Source organism: Panulirus ornatus, chromosome 19 (assembly GCF_036320965.1).
Source record: "Panulirus ornatus isolate Po-2019 chromosome 19, ASM3632096v1, whole genome shotgun sequence".
Lineage (NCBI taxonomy): Eukaryota > Metazoa > Arthropoda > Malacostraca > Decapoda > Palinuridae > Panulirus > Panulirus ornatus.
In genome coordinates, this window is record NC_092242.1 from 57,297,755 (window position 1) to 57,319,709 (window position 21,955).

General features: G+C 39.2%; 1 protein-coding gene across 1 annotated transcript in view; it reads left to right on the top strand.

The window, feature by feature from the left end:
• DCTN2-p50 (dynactin subunit 2) overlaps nt 1–21,421 on the top strand; it is a 39,028-nt gene extending 17,607 nt beyond the window's left edge. Inside the window, exons 5-9 of the mRNA XM_071673949.1 lie at nt 3,332–3,486; nt 3,626–3,866; nt 9,268–9,456; nt 12,626–12,728; nt 19,626–21,421. Of these exons, the coding sequence (XP_071530050.1) occupies nt 3,332–3,486; nt 3,626–3,866; nt 9,268–9,456; nt 12,626–12,728; nt 19,626–19,804 (867 nt within the window). The 3' untranslated portion in view covers nt 19,805–21,421. The remainder of the gene's footprint in view (nt 1–3,331; nt 3,487–3,625; nt 3,867–9,267; nt 9,457–12,625; nt 12,729–19,625) is intronic.
• The last annotated feature ends 534 nt before the right edge of the window (nt 21,422–21,955 follow it).

Here is a 21,955-nt window from a genome sequence, read left to right on the forward strand (position 1 = left end):
GTGAATTGTGTGCATGGATATATATGTATGTGTCTGTGTGTGTATATATATGTGTACATTGAGATGTATAGGTATGTATAGTTGCGTGTGTGGGCGTGTGTGTGTGTACATTGTGTATGGGGGTGGGTTGTGCCATTTCTTTCGTCTGTTTCCTTGCGCTGCCTCGCAAACGCGGGAGACAGCGGCAAAAAAAAAAATATATATAGTAGGTTATTAGGTACAGTAGGGTTGAGGGTCAAGTCAATTAGGAGGTAAGTTTGAATTGAGAAAAACTGGAGGAAGTAAAGTGTTTTAGATATCTGGGAGTGGATTTGGCAGCGGATGGAACCATGGAAGCGGAAGTGGATCATATGGTGGGGGAGGGGGCGAAAATTCTGGGAGCCTTGAAGAATGTGTGGAAGTCGAGAACATTATCTCGGAAAGCAAAAATGGGTATGTTTGGAGGAATAGTGGTTCCAACAATGTTGTATGGTTGCGAGGCGTGGGCTATGGATAGAGTTGTGCGCAGGAGGATGGATGTGCTGGAAATGAGATGTTTGAGGACAATGTGTGGTGTGAGGTGGTTTGATCGAGTAAGTAACGTAAGGGTAAGAGAGATGTGTGGAAATAAAAAGAGCGTGGTTGAGAGAGCAGAAGAGGGTGTTTTGAAATGGTTTGGGCACATGGAGAGAATGGGTGAGGAAAGATTGACCAAGAGGATATATGTGTCGGAGGTGGAGGGAACGAGGAGAAGTGGGAGACCAAATTGGAAGTGGAAAGATGGAGTGAAAAAGATTTTGTGTGATCGGGGCCTGAACATGCAGGAGGGTGAAAGGAGGGCAAGGAATAGAGTGAATTGGATAGATGTGGTATACCGGGGTTGACGTGCTGTCAGTGGATTGAATCAGGACATGTGAAGCGTCTTGGGTAAACCATGGAAAGCTGTGTAGGTATGTATATTTGCGTGTGTGGACGTATGTATATACATGTGTATGGGGGTGGGTTGGGCCATTTCTTTCGTCTGTTTCCTTGCGCTACCTCGCAAACGCGGGAGACAGCGACAAAGCAAAAAATATATATATATATATATTTTTTTTTTTTTTTTTTTTTTTTTTTTTTTTGCTTTGTCGCAGTCTCCCGCGTTTGCGAGGTAGCGCAAGGAAACAGACGAAAGAAATGGCCCAACCCACCCCCATACATATGTATATACATACGTCCACACACGCAAATATATATATATATATATATATATATATATATATATATATATATATATATATATATATATATATATTTTTTTTTTTTTTTTTTTTTTTTTTTTTTTTTGCAGTCTCCTGCGTTTGCGAGGTAGCGCAAGGAAACAGACGAAAGAAATGGCCCAACCCACCCCCATACACATGTATATACATACGTCCACACACGCAAATATACATACCTACACAGCTTTCCATGGTTTACCCCAGACGCTTCACATGCCTTGATTCAATCCACTGACAGCACGTCAACCCTGGTATACCACATCACTCCAATTCACTCTATTCCTTGCCCTCCTTTCACCCTCCTGCATGTTCAGGCCCCGATCACACAAAATCTTTTTCACTCCATCTTTCCACCTCCAATTTGGTCTCCCTCTTCTCCTCGTTCCCTCCACCTCCGACACATATATCCTCTTGGTCAATCTTTCCTCACTCATTCTCTCCATGTGACCAAACCATTTCAAAACACCCTCTTCTGCTCTCTCAACCACGCTCTTTTTATTTCCACACATCTCTCTTACCCTTACGTTACTTACTCGATCAAACCACCTCACACCACACATTGTCCTCAAACATCTCATTTCCAGCACATCCATCCTCCTGTGCACAACTCTATCCATAGTCCACGCCTCGCAACCATACAACATTGTTGGAACCACTATTCCTTCAAACATACCCATTTTTGCTGTCCGAGATAATGTTCTCGACTTCCACACATTCTTCAAGGCTCCCAGAATTTTCTCCCCCTCCCCCACCCTATGATCCACTTCTGCTTCCATGGTTCCATCCGCTGCCAGATCCACTCCCAGATATCTAAAACACTTCACTTCCTCCAGTTTTTCTCCATTCAAACTCACCTCCCAATTGACTTGACCCTCAACCCAACTGTACCTAATAGCCTTGCTCTTATTCACATTTACTCTTAACTTTCTTCTTTCACACACTTTACCAAACTCAGTCACCAGCTTCTGTAGTTTCTCACATGAATCAGCCACCAGCGCTGTATCATCAGCAAACAACAACTGACTCACTTCCCAAGCTCTCTCATCCCCAACAGACTTCATACTTGCCCCTCTTTCCAAAACTCTTGCATTCACCTCCCTAACAACCCCATCCATAAACAAATTAAACAACCATGGAGACATCACACACCCCTGCCGCAAACCTACATTCACTGAGAACCATATGTCTGTGTATGTGTATGCATATGTGTACATATTGATTTTCTATATATGTTTGCTGATTCCTTCATCAGTGAGGTCGTGCCAGGAAACAAACGAAGAATGGCCCATCCACACATACACTCATATATAAATGTATATATATACATAAACACCTATACACACACACATATATATACATATACATGTTTATATGTGTGTTTATAGGCGTTTATGTATATATAGGCATATATGAATGGAAAACGGCGATCATATATGATTAAAAGAATTGTATAAGGCAAAGGCACATTCTTTGTCATACTTGTTTGCAATTTGCTGCCTCTCTAAGGTGATGCCAGAGGTAAATGACTGAGCCCATGAGGAAAGCCCTCATTTGGCTGCCTCTCTAGGAAAATATAAGTTTAGGAAGGGAAGATTTCCAGCCCTTGTTTCCATCCCACTTATTTGCCTTCTGCAACATGTAGGAGATATATGACTAGAATTCTTACTGTCTTGTCCTCAGGCAGGAGGGGACTAAGGGGGCAGGGGCATGGGACTGGAAATCCTCCTCTCCTGCTTTATTTTCCATAAGAAGGAACATAGGAAAGAGCTTAATGAGGATCTGTTTTCCATTAAGGTTCAGTCATCTATTCTGGACACTTCATCACTCGCAAGGGAAACTGGCAGACATGTATGAGGGAAAAAAATTTTACAAATGAATAAGTTTTACTTTTTATCACTTGTGGGACATTAGGCAAGGCCTGTTGTCATACTGTGATTTAATCTTTTATTGGAAATTTCATTGTAGGTTGCTGCCTCACAGCACTTTGCGAATGACCAGAGTGCTTTGTACGTTAATACCTTCATATTCCATCCAGTTGAATATGCTGGACATAGTCTTACATAATACTGATTCAGTCAATTGCTTTGTTGCAGGGTTCTGTGCCATGTGGAGATGGTTCTGTTTCATCAGTGGATTTAGGCAGGCAGGTAGAATCCCTCCATCATACCCTGCTTGATCTGAAGTTGGAGGATACTCTTGGTGCTGATATTGTTGCATCCATCTCTCAACCTCAGCTTACCCTCCAAAAGTATGTTTCATTGTAACTTTATAAGAAATATGAAAACTATGCTCAGATTTTTTTTTGTAGCTTTTCTTGTTAATTTGAAATTTGTCTTTAGATGTTAGAATAACTGATTTAATTGATGAATTGTATTTTCTTGTTACAGAAAGCTTATCAACTTGCTGGAAAGCTTTAAGTTGACTGGGTTAGTGTCAGAGAAGAGTGGTGATGTGGCAAAGCAAGATGGAAAACCACCTGGTACTGATGCTGGCAGCAGTTCTGCTATTACATATGAGCTATATTATGCACCAGAACATGCTCGACTGAATCAACTTGCAAATGCAGCAACGCTTGAGAAAAGAATTGACCATCTTGAGACATTAATTGGAAACAACCCAGATAAGCTGGTAAGTCTTCAGCAGTTTGGTAACTCTGTAGTCTGCTGCTTTGCATACTCTGTTGATATATGATTCCATCTCTCATCCATGGCTTTGTCTAGTAACCTAATGCAGCCAGAAAAACATTATGTGTCACAGTCAGTCAAAAATTGGCAGAGAGTGTAACTGCATCATTGGGGAGGGAAGCCAGATTTACATAGCCAGTGTTTTAGTAAACCTTTTAATGAGAATTTTTTTTCATGTAATTGTGTAATGTTCTTTATCATAAGGGTATGTTTTCATTAATTCATGTAAGTAATGTTCTGTGCATGTAAATGATATGTAATCATGTAAATAATACATTTGATATATATAAATACATATGTAGCACTACTGAAGCAGGAGTGGTGGGTGTGTGTGACAGGGTGTAAGGAAGTGAATTTCAGATTGATATGGGTAAAACTAAAAGTGGGTGGCAAGGGATGGATGATTATTAGTGCTTATGCACCTGGCCATGAGAAGAAAGATCATGAGAGGCAAGTGCTTTGGGAGCAGCTGAGTGAGAGTGTCAGCAGTTTTGATGTCAAGAGACCAAGTATTAGTGATGGGGGATTTAAATGCGAAGCTAAGTAATGTGGCAGTTAAGGGTATGATTGATGCACTTAGGGTTTTCAGGGTTATAGATGATGAACAGCTTTTGGAGGCGGGTGCTGAAAAAGGACTGGTGTTTAGGAATACCAGATTAAAAAGAGGGATACAAACAAGGATATGTATGGTAGTAGGAGAGATGGTCAGTGGGATTACACATTGATTGATAGGCGTGTAAAATAGAGACTTGAATATGAATATGCTGAGAGGGGCAGCTAGGGGGATATCTGATCTCTTGTGGAGGTGAGGTTGATGATTTGTAGAAGTTTTTGAAAAAGTGGAAACATTGTTGGGAAGAATAGAGTGAGTGAACTTGGAAAAGAGACTTGTGTGAAGAGATATCAGAAGAGATTGAATATAGAATGGAAAAATGTATAAGTGATTGAAGCAAGGGGAGTGCTTAAGGAATAGGAGGTATTTAGAGCAGCAGTGATGGCATGTGCGAAAAAAGCATGTGGCATGCAGAATGTGTGAGGCAGGCAGATTAGAAAGGGTAGTGAATGGTGGGATGAAAATGTAAAGTTGCTCGTGAAAGAGAAAAGATAGGTGTTGGGGTAGTACTTACAGGAAAGGAGTGCAGATGATTTGGGTATGTGTAAGGGAAAGCAGCTGGAGGTTAAGAGGAAGGGCAAATGAAAGTTGGATTAAGCGAGTATTAATAAACTTAGGGAGAACAAGATGATGTTTTGCAAAGAGATACGAGTACACTTCAGCAAGGTTGTTTCATTGGGTTAAAGTATGGTAGAGTGAGATGGTAGAGGAACTTCTCACTCTAGGAGAGTCCATCTTTTTCCTGCATCTGATTGTAGCCCAGACTTGAAGCTGCAGAAATCCATGAAGAAGGGGTTGTAATTAAAATAGTAATGATAATTGGAAAGATGGTGACTGTGCTATTGTTAGATTAGTTAGGATTTTCAATGTATGTGTGGATTATGGTTAGTTGCCCGAGGATTAGGGAAATGCATGTTTTGTGCCATTGTATAAAGGCATGGGTGACAAAGGTAGGTGTTTGCACAGAGATGTAAATTTCTTTAGTGTACCTGGTAAGTTGTATGGAAGAGTGATGATTGAGTAGGTGATGGTTTGCACAGAGCATCAGACTGGGGAGAAGCTCTGGTTTCAGGAGTAGCAGAGGACTTGCAGATAAGGATTTTGCTTTGAAGAATGTGTGAGAAATACTTAGAGAAACAAAGGATTTATATGTGGCATTTATAGATCTGGAGAAAGCATATTATACGGTAGAGATTGGTGCTGTGGAAGGTGTTAATATATGGTGTGGAAAAAAGGCTGTTGGAAGTAGTGAGGAGTTTTTATCGAGAGAGTCGGTCATGTAGATGAGTAGGTAGAGAGGAGGGTGAGTGTTTTTAGGTGAAGTTGGATCTGAGGTGGGAATGTACTATGTTACCATAGTCATTCATCTGTTTATGGAAAGGGTGGTAAGAGAAGTAAATGCAAATGTCATTAAGAAAGGGGTCTTTGGGGCTGAGAAGTTAGTTAGTCATTGTTTGCTGATGATACGGAGCTGGAGGCATGTTTGAGTGAAAAACTGCACAAGGTCATTTCTTGAGTTTGTTACTGTATGAAAGGAGAAATTTAAGAGTCAGTTGTAAATAAAAGAAGGTTATTGGGTTTAGCAGTACAAAGAGGTAGGGTGGTAAGGATGGGAGTTTGATTGGAGTAAACTTGGAGGAAGTGAAGTGTTTTAGGTGCCAAAAAGTGGACATGGCAGTGAATTAAACAGTACAAACTGAGATGACTCTTAGGGTATATGAAAGGGGGCAAAGGACCTGGGAACATAAGGATTGTCTTGAAAGAGAGGTCCCTATCTGGAAGGTTGAAGATGGTTATGTTTCAAGATATAGTATTCATGGTGGTGATTTATGGACATAAGGCATGGGTCATAGATGAGAGTGTATAGGAGAGAGTGAATGTGTTGGAAAAGAAATTTTTGAGGAGAATTGTTGTATGAAGAGGGTCAGTGTAATAAGAAATTAGAGGGTGAGGGAGAGGTGTGGTAAAAAGAAGAGTATGGTTGGGAGAGCTGAAGGTGGTGTGCTGAAATGCTTTAGACATAAGGAGTGAATGAGTGAGATGTTGACAGAGAATTTAAGTGTCAGAAGTGGAGGGGACAAGGAAAAGGGGAGAATGAATGGAGTGCATAACATTTTGAGTGCTTGGGGACTTAACATACAGGAAGATGAAAGACAAAAACAGAACAGGATGAATTGGAGTGATATGATATACAGGGGATGACCTGTTGACAGTGGACTGATCAGGGCACATGAGGAAGCTGTGGGGAACCATGGAAAGGTCTGTTGGGCTTGATTGTGGAAAAAAATCTGCCTTACACTTGACAGCATGAGAATGGATGTGAGTGTATGAAACCTTTTCATGGTCTTTTCTTGTTGCTACCTCACTAACAGGAAAACCAAATAAGTATGAAAGAAAAGATAATTATAATGATACTAATGATGATAAGATTGATTGATTACATTGGATTGAAAATGTGTGGAAAGAATACTTACTTAAAACACTGTGGGACTGTAACGTGGGTAGGGGTGTCAGACAGTCCTTACAGTCACAATAGGCTTTTGAAAATGTTCACAATTGTTGGAATAGGGCTGTTCTTTTTGTGGTCTGTAGGAGTTTAGATGGGTAGTTTTGGTGCTGATCTTTAACTTGTGGCTGAGGGATCTTTGGTGGCAGGAAGATGCTGTAATCTCTCCCCAGGCTGCCAGATAAGGTCCAAGTGATGATTAGAAAGAGTTTGAAGGACCAGTGTATTAAATTGTTATGAGAGGGATTGAAATAATCTACATTTTATTTAAGTAGCCCATTGGATTGTGAATAGAGAAATACCAGACAGGGAGGAAAGAAAGCTTGGTAGAAGTTTATGAGTTCAGGCACAGAGAGTCAAAGTGTCTTAGATATTGGTTTTTGGGTAACTGTCCTCACACTTTCAGTGACAGAGGTTATTGCAAGGGTAAACAGCTGGTGCTGAATGGTTATAACACTGAACATAAACCCTTAGGGCATGGGTGCTGTTGGGTTTGATCACTGATTGCTGCTACAGGCACTAATCTGAGCACTGTTGCTACACACTATTTGTTTCCTGTATTCCTTTTTTTAGTTGTTTGGTTATTTCAGGTAGATCACAAATTTGTAATTACACAAATACTTTCTAGTCTGTATAGTGAGGGTCGTCATGTGATAGGGGTTGGAGAAAGATATAGGGTCACTATGCTGATCCTTTGCCTGTTACAGAGAAGATCAGGTATGTCGTAGCCCCCTTGAAAGCTTAACATATAAGCCTATGATGGGGTCCCTCCTGTTCTACTTTTAGCATTTGAGGCCAAATAATATCAACTTAGACAGGGGTTTTGAGGGTATATCAGCTTAAACAGAGGGTTTTGAGGGTGACAGAGCTGTCTTTAACATACACAAAAGGGCATCCTTTTCATATAGTTTCTTACATTTAGAGCCATTTGTTTTTCAAAAGCCATAGATTATCATCTACTGCATGTTAGATGGTTCGCTTACACAGGTGTGAAATGTACCTCTCAGTTTTTGAAAGCTGGTTTTCTTTCTTCTTGTGTCATTCCCTATGGTTATGTCTGACTACACATTTTCTCATTTACACTTGCACCTTTTACAAAATGCTATTCTTTCTTTTTTTTTTTTCTTTTTTTTCCAAATCACCTGGTCTTTTGTAGTTTCTGAAAGTTTTTGAGCTAAATCACAAATGATTTCTTGGGTTTTGATTCTGTATGCACTGTTTTCACAAAGGTCAAGAATTTTAACAGACTGTTAGGTAGAAGATTAAAAAAATTTACCACTTCAACCTCATTACAGTTGCAGCATAATTAGGAGTAAATTTTTTTCATTTTACATGGAATATATAACAGCATAGCCTCCCCTGCATTAGTGGGATGAAATTTTTAGAAATGACTTCTGATATGTGATAGAAATCAGTAATTGGAAGAGTATCAGGAGAGTTAGTGATAGCTGCATAGTGAACCAGCACTAAAGTGGTTGTCAAGTTGCCCTCTCTGACCCAGGTAGCTGTCTTTTCTCTCTGCCTCACCCACACATGGACTGCTGGCATTTTGTCCACAAACATACAATATCTTCTTGTCTCGCATGACACTTGACAACACTTAACTCACACAACTCATTCTTCGTAAGTATATTTTCTTGTGATGAGCATTGTGTGATTGCCCTGGATTTCAGCATTATGGAAGAAACATTTTAATTGGCACATTACATAGAAACATTAGATACAAATAGTAGTTAGGAACATTAGGCAGGAGCATTAGGTAGAAGTAGTCAGTGGGAACATTGGAGCCTTTGCAAACACTGAACAAGACTTGCCCTCTGCCTGTGGACTATTAGGGATGAGGCAATAAAAGCTAAGAAGTGGCACTGTAGTCACTTGTTATGAAGACTCTGTTGCTGCTTTCACTCCCTTGAGGGAGTTCCAAAAATGAGCAGGTGTCATATAGACAGATAGATATTCTTTTTGAAAGGACTTTTCTTGTTAAAGTTAATATTTTAAGAGTATTGTCATTAGCCACCTTAATGACCTTGTGATTGCAACAATAACTTCATTGAAATTAGGATGGTAATATTACTTAGTGATAACTCACATGACATAAAATTGTGTGCTGTGTTAAACATTTAATGTAGATAAATGGAAGCTTCAGCTGTAATACATTTATGTTGTCATCTTATCCTGAATTGTTCTAATAGAAATGCACAAGTAATTCCTGTTTTATTTTTGCAGTCAAGTCTCTCTGCTTGGACAAATCATAAGTCTGTGGTGGGTGCTGTTCAAGTTTTGAGTGCACGGCTGGCTTTACTTGAGCCTGCCCATTTAGATCACGTTGAGGGTCGCCTACATGCAGTACATACTCGTATGAATTCCATATCAGAGAAGAAAGCAGCTATTGAGGATGCAGACAAGCAGAGCAAGGTAGGCATGCTACTGTACATTTTGGGTAATGCTCTACTTTGCTTAGCTGTGCTTGATGTTTTCTGTACAGATCAATTTTTCATCTCATCAGCCTAAGATATATTCCTTGCAAATATATGGGTAAGTACCCTTTCAGCCCCTCATTATTTTGGTGAGGAGGCTTCAGCATTTTCTCACCATTTACAAATGACCCTAGGATAATAGTAGGTGGTTACTTCTTATTTGGGTCTTCCCTCGGGCAATATGCAATCACCACAAGAGTGATGTTATCATTGCACTTCCTTCCAGCCACTCAAAACTCACAATTTCTCTAAAATCACATACTTTCAAGTCAATATGTGCTGCTGCATCTCTATCAAGACAATATGTTCTACTGCACTTCTGTCAAGACAGTATATGCTACTGCACCCCTCAGCTGGCTTTTTCATGTATCATTATTGTTTACCTTAAGTTTTATGTTCCATATACTTGTTTGATGATATACTTATATATTTATCTTTTTTTTAGAAATTATTTATGTATTTATTTGTTTATACTTGATTCCCGATTCCCACATTAGTCAGTAGCTCCAGGAAACAGATGAAGAAAGACCCATCCACTCATATAAACATATACACACACTTGTACATATATATTTATTTTTACATTCTTACATATGTGTACATACACATGCATATATATATATATATTTATTTATTTATTTATTTTTTTTTTGCTTTGTCACTGTCTCCCGCGTTTGCGAGGTAGCGCAAGGAAACAGACGAAAGAAATGGCCCAACCCACCCCCATACACATGTATATACATACGTCCACACACGCAAATATACATACCTACACAGCTTTCCATGGTTTACCCCAGACACTTCACATGCCTTGATTCAATCCACTGACAGCACGTCAACCCCGGTATACCACATCGCTCCAATTCACTCTATTCCTTGCCCTCCTTTCACCCTCCTGCATGTTCAGGCCCCGATCACACAAAATCTTTTTCACTCCATCTTTCCACCTCCAATTTGGTCTCCCACTTCTCCTCATTCCCTCCACCTCCGACACATATATCCTCTTGGTCAATCTTTCCTCACTCATTCTCTCCATGTGCCCAAACCATTTCAAAACACCCTCTTCTGCTCTCTCAACCACGCTCTTTTTATTTCCACACATCTCTCTTACCCTTACGTTACTTACTCGATCAAACCACCTCACACCACACATTGTCCTCAAACATCTCATTTCCAGCACATCCATCCTCCTGCGCACAACTCTATCCATAGCCCACGCCTCGCAACCATACAACATTGTTGGAACCACTATTCCTTCAAACATACCCATTTTTGCTTTCTGAGATAATGTTCTCGACTTCCACACATTCTTCAAGGCTCCCAGGAGCCTTGTACGTATTCATATTTGCTCACCTTCATCCATTCTTGGCACTACCCCACCCTGCAGGAAACACTGTTGCTACCCCCTGAGTCAGCAAGGTAGCGCTAGGAAACAGACAAAAAAGGCCACATCTGCTCACATCCATAAATGAGCTGTCATGTGTATTGAACTGAAACTACAGCTCCCTATCCACATCCAGGTCCCACAGATCTCTCCATGGTTTACCCCAATTTCACATGACCTGGTTCAGTCCATTGACAGCATGTCAACGTCAGTATACAACATCATTTTCAATTTACTGTATTCCGTGCCTGTTCAGGTCCTGATTCCTCAAAATCTTTTTCACTCCATCCTTCCACTTCCACTTTGGTCTCCCAATTCTCCTTGTTCCCTCCACCTCTGACACATATATTCTTTGTTAACCTTTCCTCACTCATTCTCCATATGTCCAAATCGTATCAGCTTATGCTCTTCTGCTCTCTAAACCGCACTCTTTTTATTACCACATGTCTTTCTTACCTTTTCATTACTTATTGATCATACCACCTCACACCACATTTTGTCCTCATACATTTCATTTCCAACACATCCACCATCCTTGCACAACCCTGTCTTTTGCCCATGCCTTGCACCTATATCATATTGTTGGAACTACTGTTCCTTCAAGCATATCCATATTTGCTCTCTGAGATAATGTTCTTTTTGTCCACACATTCTTCATCACTCCCAGAACCTTTGCCCCCTCCCCACTCTATGACTTCTGCTTCCATGGTTCCACTCTGCCAAGTCCACTCCCAGATATCTGAAACACGTCACTTCCTCCAGTTTTTCTCCATTCAAACTTCCATCCCAACTGATTTGTCCATCACCCCTGCCAACCATGCTTTCATTCACATTCACTCTCAACTTTCTCCTTTCACACACACATCCAGACTTAGTCATCCACTTCTGCTGTTTCTAACACGAATCAGCCACCAGTGCTGTATCATTGGCAAAACACTGACTCTCTTCCTAACCCTCTCATCCCCAACAGACTGCATACTTGCCCCTCTCTCCAAAACTCTTGCACTCCTCCACCACCCTGTCCATAAGCAAATGAAACAACCATGGTGACATCACACACCCTCGCCGCAGACCACCCTTCATTGGGAACCATTTAATCTCCTCTCTTCCTACTCATACACATGCCTTTCACCCCTGATAAAAACTTTTAACTGCTTCTAGCAGCTTGCCTTCCATAACTTATATTTTTAAAACCTTCCACAAAGCTGCTCTATCAACCCTATCATATGCCTTCTCCAAATTCATAGATGCAACATGTATAAGTATACAAATCTATCTGTTTTTCTAAGTATTTCTCACATTCTTCAAAGCAAACGCCTGGTCCACACATCCTCTGCCACTTCTGAAACCACGCTGCTCTTCCCCAGTCTGATGATCTGTACATGTCTTCACCCTCTCAGTCAGTACCCTCCCATACATTTTTCCAGGTATACTTAGCAAACTTATTCCTCTGTAGTTTGAACACTCACCTTTATTCCCTTTGCCATTGTACAGTGGCACTATACATGCATTCCACCAATCATCAGGCACTTCACTATGATCATTACATACATTGAATATCTTTAACAACCAATCAGCAACACAGTCACCCTGTTTTGTAATAAATTCAACTGTCATATTATCCACTCCTGCTGCCTTGCCAGATTTCATCTTCTGCAAGGCTTGGTAAGTTACAACTTCACATGTAAACTAAATAAAAATCTGAGTATAAATTCTTTCTCAGGTATCAGAGCTTTATGAGTTGGTTAAGAAAACAGAAGCACTGTGCTCCGCTCTTCCTGAAGTCGTGGATCGCTTAGTGTCCCTGGAGGCTCTACATGACCAAGGTATGTTGTAAATGCATATAAGGAACTGTATGTTAGTTTTGAAAATCCTTCTTTACCGGATAAGTTGTTTTCTACATTCAAATCAGTCTGATCTCTCATTTGTAATCAGTGTATGTATGTGTATACTCAGAGAAAATATTCAAAATATGTCTGATCATTATCTTGTGGAGGCGAAGGTGAAGATTTGTAGAGGTTCTCAGAAAAGAAGAGGGAATTTTGGGGTGAAAAGAGTGGTGAGAGTAAGTGGGCTTGGGAAGGAGACTTGTGTGAGGAAGTACCAGGAGAGACTTAGTACAGAATAGAAAAAGGTGAGAACAAAGGACATAAGGGGAGGGGGGAAGGAATGGGATGTATTTAGGGAAGCAGTGATGGCTTACACAAAAGATGCTTGTGGCATGAGAAGCATGGGAGGTGGGCAGATTAGAAAGGGTAGTGAGTGGTGGGATGAAGAAGTAAGATTATTAGTGAAAGAGAAGAGAGAGGCATTTGGATGATTTTTGCAGGGAAATAATGCATATGAGTGGGAGATGTATAAAAGAAAGAGGCAGGAGGTCAAGAGAAAGGTGCAAGAGGTGAAAAAAGGGCAAATGAGAGTTGGGGTGAGAGAGTATCATTAGATTTTAGGGAGAATAAAAAGATGTTTTGGAAGGAGGTAAATAAAGTGCTTAAGACAAAGGAACAATTAGGAACTTCAGTGAAGGGGGCTAACGGGGAGGTGATAACAAGTAGTGGTTATGTGAGGAGATGGAGTGAGTATTTTGAAGGTTTGTTGAATGTGTTAGATAATAGAGTGGCAGATATAGGGTGTTTTGGCCAAGGTGGCTTGCAAAGTGAGAGGGTCAGGGAGGATGGTTTGGTAAAGAGAGAAGAGGTAGTGAAAGCTTTGTGGAAGATGAAAGGCGGCGGGTTTGGATGTTATTGCAGTGGAATTTATTAGAAAAGGGGGTGACTGTGTTGTGTTGTTGACTGGTTGGTGAGGATATTCAATGCATGTACGGCTCATGGTGAAGTGCCTGAGGATTGGCGGAATGCATGCATAGTGCCATTGTATAAAGGCAAAGGGGATAAAGGTGAGTGCTAAAATCACAGAGGTATAAGTTTGTTGAGTATTCATGGGAAATTGTATGGGAGGGTATTGATTGAGAGGGTGAAGGCATGTACAGAACATCAGATTGGGGAAGAGCAGTGTGGTTTCAGAAGTGGTAGAGGATGTGTGGATCAGGTGTTTGCTTTGAAGAATATATGTGAGAAATACCTAGAAAAATAAATGTATTTGTATGTAGCATTTATGGATCTGGAGAAGTCATATGATAGAGTTGATAGAGATGCTGTGTGGGAGGTATTAAGAGTATATGGTATGGGAGGCAAGTTGCTGCAAGCAGTGAAACATTTTTATCGAGGATGTAAAGCATGTGTACGGGTAGGAAGAGAGGAAAGTGATTGGTTCCCAGTGAATGTCGATTTGCAGCTGGGATGCATGATATCTTCATTGCTATTTAATTTGTTTATGGATGGGGTTGTTAGGGAGGTGAATGCAAGAGTTTTGGAGAGGGGCAAGTATGCAGTCTGTTGTGGATGAGAGAGCTTGGGAAGTGAATCATTTGTTGTTCGCTGATGATACAGCACTGATGGCTGATTCCTGTGAGAAACTGCAGAAGCTGGTGACTGAGTTTGGTAAAGTGTGTGAAAGAAGAAAGCTGAGAGTAAATGTGAATAAGAGCAAGGCTATCAGGTACAGTAGGGTTGAGGGACAAGTCAGTTGGGAGGTAAGTTTGAATGGAGAAAAACTGGAGGAAGTGAAGTATTTTAGATATCTGGGAGTGGATTTGGCAGCGGATGGAACCACGGAAGCAGAAGGGAATCATAGGGTAGGGGAGGGGGCGAAAGTTCTGGGAGCGTTGAAGAATGTGTGGAAGTCGAGAACATTATCTCGGAAAGCAAAAATGGGTATGTTTGAAGGAATAGTGGTTCCAACAATGTTATATGGTTGTGAGGCGTGGGGTATGGATAGAGTTGTGTGGAGGAGGGTGGATGTGCTGGAAATGAGATGTTTGAGGACAATATGTGGTGTTAGGTGGTTTGATCGAGTAATTAATGTAAGCGTAAGAGAGATGTGTGGTAATAAAAAGAGTATGGTTGAGAGAGCAGAAGAGGGTGTTTTGAAATGGTTTGGTCACATGGAGAGAATGAATGAGGAAAGATTGACCAAGAGGATATATGTGTAAGAGGTGGAGGGAACGAGGAGAAGTGGGAGACCAAATTGGAGGTGGAAAGCGCTAGGAAAAGACAACAAAGGCCACATTCTTTCACACTCAGTCTCTATCTGTCATGTGTAATGCAACAAAACCACAGCTCCTTTTCCACATGTAGGCCCCACAAAACTTTCCATGGTTTACCCCAGATGCTTCACATGCCGTGGTTCAATCCATTGACAGCACGTCGACCCCAGTATACCACATCGTTCCAATTCACTCTATTCCTTGCACGCCTTTCACCCTCCTGTATGTTCAGGCCCTGATTGCTCAAAATCTTTTTCACTCCATCCTTCCACCTCCAGTTTGGTCTCCCACTTCTCGTTCCCTCCACCTATGACACATATATCCTCTTGGTCAATCTTTCCTCACTCATTCTTTCCATGTGACCAGACCATTTCAGTACACCCTCTCCTTCTCTCTCAACCACACTCTTTTTATTACCACACATCTCTTTTACCCTTTTATTACTTACTCGATCAAACCACCTCAAACATCTCATTTCCAACACATCCACCCTCCTTCGCACAACTCTATCTATAGCCCATGCCTTGCAACCATATAACATAGTTAAAACCACTATTCCTTATAACATGCCCATTTTTGCTCCAAGATAACATTCCTGCCTTCCACACATTCTTCAACGCTTCCAGAACCTTTGCCCCTTCTCCCACCCTGTGACTCACTTCCGCTTCCATGTTTCCATCCGCTGCTAAATCTACTCCCAGATATCTAAAACACTTCACTTCCTCCAGTTTTTCTCGATTCAAACTTACCTTCCAATGGACTTGTCCCTCAACCCTACTAAACCTAATAACCTTGCTCTTATTCACATTTACTCTCAGCTTTCTTCTTTCACACACTTTACCAAACTCAGTCACCAGCTTCTGCAGTTTCTCACAGGAATAAGCCACCAGTGCTGTATCATCATTGAACAACAACTGACTCACTTCCCAAGCCCTCTCATCAACACCAGACTGCACACTTACCCCTCTCTCTGAAACTCTTGCATTCACCTGCGTAACACCTCCATCCATAAACAAATTAAACAACCATGGAGACATCACGCACCCCTGCCACAAACTAACATTCACTGGAAACCAGTCACCTTCTTCTCTTCCTACTCGTACACATGCCTTACATCCTCGATCATATGTTGAATGATATGAACCAAAGGGGTGCAGGAGCATTGTAAGAATTTCATCTTGGTATGTCAGAACCCAAAAGTAACCAAATATACTAGAACAACTCAATGTATGCCCTCCACATTACTTAATTTATCTAAACTGAACTAGAAGAACAATGTTTGATGTCAAGATTTGTAGCAGATCAAAAAAAAAGAAATTTCACCCTAGTGTATTTACCATATCAAGTCTGTTGAACACAAAAAATGCATCTTGAATATCTAAATACCTAAAGTAGGTAAAAGAACATCATGAAATGAAAGAATATCATATAAGAATAATTAAACAAACAGGAAACAAGTGATATTACCCTCAGTTTACTAAGGGAGAATCAAAGGAATCTTGTATTTATCTAAAGATGTAGATGATTTTTGATTCAGTCATCAAAGAAGAACCTTCTGAAGAGAACTGTGTAGTAAGATTTATGCAGAATATGATAAATTGCTTGCTCTTATTCATTATAATTTGAATGTTTTTGTGCCAAGCACTGTCACTGACAATCATTTGAAGGTATGACCTCCATTTGTTGTACTTGTTATCTCTCATGATTTTCTAAATATGTAGATGATTATCAATTTATGCATTAGGTAAAAACCTGCCGAAGAGAGCTGTATATAGATGATATATGGAAAATGTAATTTATTATATTGTATCGATTATACATATCGGAACTAGGTAAATATTCCATCTTCACAGTTCGACGTAACCCCCATAATAGCTGAAATATACCAGAATACCATTTTATTCCATCAAGATAACCTGATTTGTGATCAAATTAGCTAGAAGAGCCATATATAAGAAAATATTCATAGCCTACCAAAGAATAAACAGCATTATTTTGCCCCAGTGATCCCACCAGGTCAGTTTTACCAGCATTTACTTGTATGTACATAGACGAAGTTTAGGTCTCCCAAAGTCAGACTTTTTCCAAAATTCTAAACTTCTTTGTCCCAAGTCATTTGAATTTTGGACATTTTAATCGTATATATATTTTTTATGCATAGTTATGCCCAAGGCCCCATTTTACTACTTCAAGTAGTGGGAAATGATGGACTCCTTCATAGTGACAAGTTCTTTGACAAGACTGTATGTATTTGGGGAATAGGTGCTTCTGTAAGGTTAGGTCAGGGGCTGTGTCAGGGGTCAGGTGCTGGGACATCACTCATTAGTGTGGTGAGTGCAATGCACTTGTATTGTTCATTTATTAGGATATAGAATATTTTGTTATTGAATCGTTTTTTATGTACAGTGTGCATGGAAACTTAAATCAATACAGAATCGCTGTTTATTATGTACATTGTGCATGAAAACTTAAGTCGATACAGAATTGCTGTTTATGTTGGAACTTTGGTGTTGGTTAGGAATGAAGCACTCTTTTTACTGTGGGACATATCTATGTTCATCCCAAATTGTCATAATGGCCTCTTCCAGGAAAAAACTCATGTAAATGAGTTATTTGTACTGATGGTGTATCAGCTCCTCTAGCTCCAATATAATCCAGTGATATGTTGATACAGAAAACTTGCCTGTACATATTCTGAGAATCTGTCTCCATGTGAACATTTTAGATATTCGCGGTCTAATTTTTTGTAGTTGAAAGTGAAATATATGTTGATACAGAAACCTTTTCTGTACACATTCTGAGAATTCGTGTTTTCATGCCTCCGTCTTTTCATGAATCCAAGGATTCCTAATCTATTTCTTTATAGTTAAAATGTTGATTCAGAATATTTTTCTTTAAATGTTCATGGAAATTGTCTTCATGGCTTTATCTCCTGGCACAGTGTTGTGAGCTGGTCTTATACCTTTGTGTATTTTGTGCACCATTGATTTATGTTGGTAGATAATGGCCCCTTTCAAACATCATCAGCAATTGCCAAACAGCTTCTCAAAGCCATCTGTGTCTCACATAAAGCACAAGAGGAATGTTTTAAGCCTCAAAAAGCAGTTGAAAACAGTGCACTAGTGGCCTGTTAAGGGTAAGGTAGTAAAAGCTAAGAAGCGACACTGGAGTTGAATAGTTATGAAGACTTTTGCTGTGGCCATCTCATTGAGGGAATTTCCAAAGGGAACAGGCATCATATAGTTAGATAGATGAAAATAGAAAAGCAGATGGAGTTGTGCAAGAGACTGGCTAAGGGTGAGTGCAAGGCATCAGTTATGAAGTACTTCAGTACCATTTGCTTATTTGCCTACATATATTGATATTGCCTCTTTGTGAAATATTTAGAAATATGTGAAGTATTGTAAAATATAATTGCTGGAGTATTTAATGTATTAAATACCCTGGAATAATCAAACATTTTATTATCCAGAAAGGCTGATTCCCCAAGCATTTCAGATAAAAGAGGTTTTACTGTATTCCCAGCCTGTTTCTTTTTAGTTGAAAAAAATCTTGTTATAAGAACATTACCATCTCAGACAGTTGCATTTCTCTTCACTTGCTGCCCTGATTTGGCATTATTATTTTCATTAAGTTCTTACCCTGGTCTATATAATTCTTCAGAAGATTGTAAATTACCAATGCTATTATGCAGGTTTTCCTGTTGTTACTTTTCCCATATTGTATGTATTGTTTAAATGGACCATTGACCAGTATTTCTTTATGTTCATAAGTCTGTCAGTTTAAATCTCTTCACACCCATTCCATTTGGGAACTCCCTCAAAAGAGTCTCCATAACTGTTGAACTCCAGTGCTACTTCTTAGCCTTTAGTGCCTTGCACGTAACAGACCAATGTCAGAAGGCAATCCTGCCTAACATTTTTACCAACTACTGCTGCTAATTAGTGTTCCAGCCTAGTGTTGCAGCCTACTACTACTGCTATTACCCAATGCTCCCAGCTAATGCTCCTTCTTACCTTCTTCTACCAAATATTTCTACTTAATGCTCTTGTTTAATATTTCTACCTACTACCTCTGTCTATTGCTCTTGTCATTTTGCCAAGGCAGGGCTAGTGCACGATGCTCATTGCAGGAAAATCCAGAGTTTTGAATAATGCGTTGTGTGAGTTTGTATTTTCAAGTTTTATGTGTGACAAGGAAAGTTTGTATGTTTGTGGACAGAATGCTAGCAGTCCACATGTGGGTGGGGCAGAAAGAAAAGACAGGTACTTGGGTCAAAGGAGTACAACTTGATAACCACTGAAGTTCTGGCTTACCACGCAGCCATCACTAACCCTGCCAATACCCAAGTGGTAATACCAGTAATATACCTTCCTTGTTGGTGGTTGCCTTCCAACTACCACATATCTGTTCCTAAGTTTCCCTCACAAAAGGATATTTTCATAAAGTGCAGTAGTAATGAGTAAACTATGGGGCCTCTAAACTTTACTCAGCACATTTTTATTTCCACAGGGTAGGGCCACTGAATGTATCTTTTTATTTATGTTGAATGCAGTGTTTTACAAGATTTGCAGTATTTACAAAAAAATTTGTGATTAATTCTAACCTATTACTTTAGCTATGCAGTTTAGTGGATCACTGAAGCAGCTAGATGTGGCCCAGACTCGCCTCAGTGCAGCTCTACATTCCAATACAGACTTACTGGCCGGTGTGCAAGAGAAATTTTCCCAGAACCTTGAAATTATTCAGAACAATATTGCTAATATTGATGCTCGTGTGCAGGTACTCCAGAAGTAGTTGTGTAACTAATTTCTGGGTGGTTTATATGCACATGACACTTGGTTTAACTTGGAGTAGAATTATAAAGCTGTGTGTATCTCCTTTCACAGATGTGTATATATCAAGATATTGGAGAATATTAGGTATTTTTTAAACTGCTGTTGTATTGATTATATGAAACATTAGAAAACCTGAACTGTTGAATCTACTTTTAGCATATCCAGTCTCCTAAGAATAGCTACCAAAAGTTAGTGCTTGTATAACATGTAAGGTACTCAGATTATCTCACAAGACTATAACCTGTTGATTTTATATTTGTATAATTTCTATACATAGAGCTCAGAGTTAATTTTGTTAGAATAATTTTCATTTACTCAGATTTAAACGTAAGCTAATGGTGATACACTTATAACGAACTGTTTTAGACCTAGCATGTTATTTTGAGTTTCATTTCATGGTTTTCTCATCAAGAGTAGGTAAGATGTTGTTAATTATATAGTTGTATTTGAGATACAGTTTGGATATTTATACATTGATTAGTATTTCTTTGTAGATGTTCCACAAAACATTAGTTCAGTATAGGTGAATTTATTTGAGTTAGATTTTTTCTGTTGTCACCAGTTCACTTCAGGCTGAATACACTTGAGTTCTGATCACCTGTGAATTTAAGATGGATTTCACTCAGTATTCTTATGATATAGATTAACATATCAATTATATCAGTTAAAAAATCAGAACAGTGTAAAGGAGATTTACTTAGGTTTTCAACAAAGCTTACTCATTTCTTCAAAGTATGAACATTGCAGACAGCAGGTTTTCACCAAAACTTATTTCTGTCTTCAAAGTATGAACTGTTTAAAACTTGCCTAACTCATCAACGTACAGATACTGAAATCAAAGGCATTTGGTTGAGGGTTATTTGGATATATTTGCATCCTTTACAAACAGCCTTGATTATGAATACTTTTGGCAGTATTATACCTAAGACTCTTGATTCTTTTATCTATTAAAGCACCTCTTTTAGGGGAGAGGAATATGCTGTCTTGTCCATTGATATTTCTTTCCTCTATGCACATTCATGGAGCAGCAATACTTGGTGGTATGTCACATATATTGTAGGATTCCACACGCAGTGCTATCCTCTGTTTCTGTCTCTTTATTACTTTAGCTTCTTTTAATGCATTCTTTACTGTCTGTGTGTACTGAGACTTCTCCCGCATTCTTTTAATACATTTATATTTCTTAATGTAAGCAAAGAGGAACTGCTTTCTTCATATGAAAGTAGAGTGAACATGCAGAATTCTTTTGGAGAGATTTTTTAGTGTTGTGATAGAGATTGTAACTCTTAAGCTTTGAGATGGTTAGCATATGAAATGATTGCAAAAGATTGTGCTTGTGCCACCTTGCTCTGAATGCTGCAGATGGTATATATGATATAAAGATGATAGATCTCTTGTTACTAAGTGAATATAGCTTGAGTGATGTACACTTTTGTTTCTTTTTTATCACTTAGCTCTTCAGTATATAGTTTTTGCAGTTTACATTTAAGTATATATTTGTAGAAATGAAGTCCACCTATAAATTTTGATGTCTCATTACCCATAATAAATGGATAGTCCTCTTTTATTTTCATGACTTTGGGATTTTCTTACCCACTTTTAGCTTAGAAATCTGAACTTTCATGAATATTTGAATAGATATTCTGTAATGGGTAATATGAAAATACCTCACTCATGGTTTTCTTAAACTTTAGTGTGAGATTAACAGTTTCTCAGTGTGTGGTATATATAGATATTCTTTCACTTTTTTCATGCACTATGGATGGTACTATTTAAATAAGGATTCTTGCTGTCAAGAATGCAATGTGAGATATTAAAAAGTAAATGTTTTCTTCCAGTGGGTCAGGTATTTTCCCTTTTATGGGGTTTTAATCTAAGAATTTGGAGAGCAGAGTATCAATGTCATTCTGTCTCATCAGCATAGGAAAAGCTTGGTAATTTGATGGATTTATTGTATATCATCAGTATAATTGCTCCTTCAAAATTTTTAGTAATGTACACTGATACTTTTTTCACAAACACTGGTAAACAGTACAGTATTGACATTTTATTTTTAATACTTGTTCACTGTTTCCTGCATAGCGAGGTAGCACTAACAGCAGATAAAAAA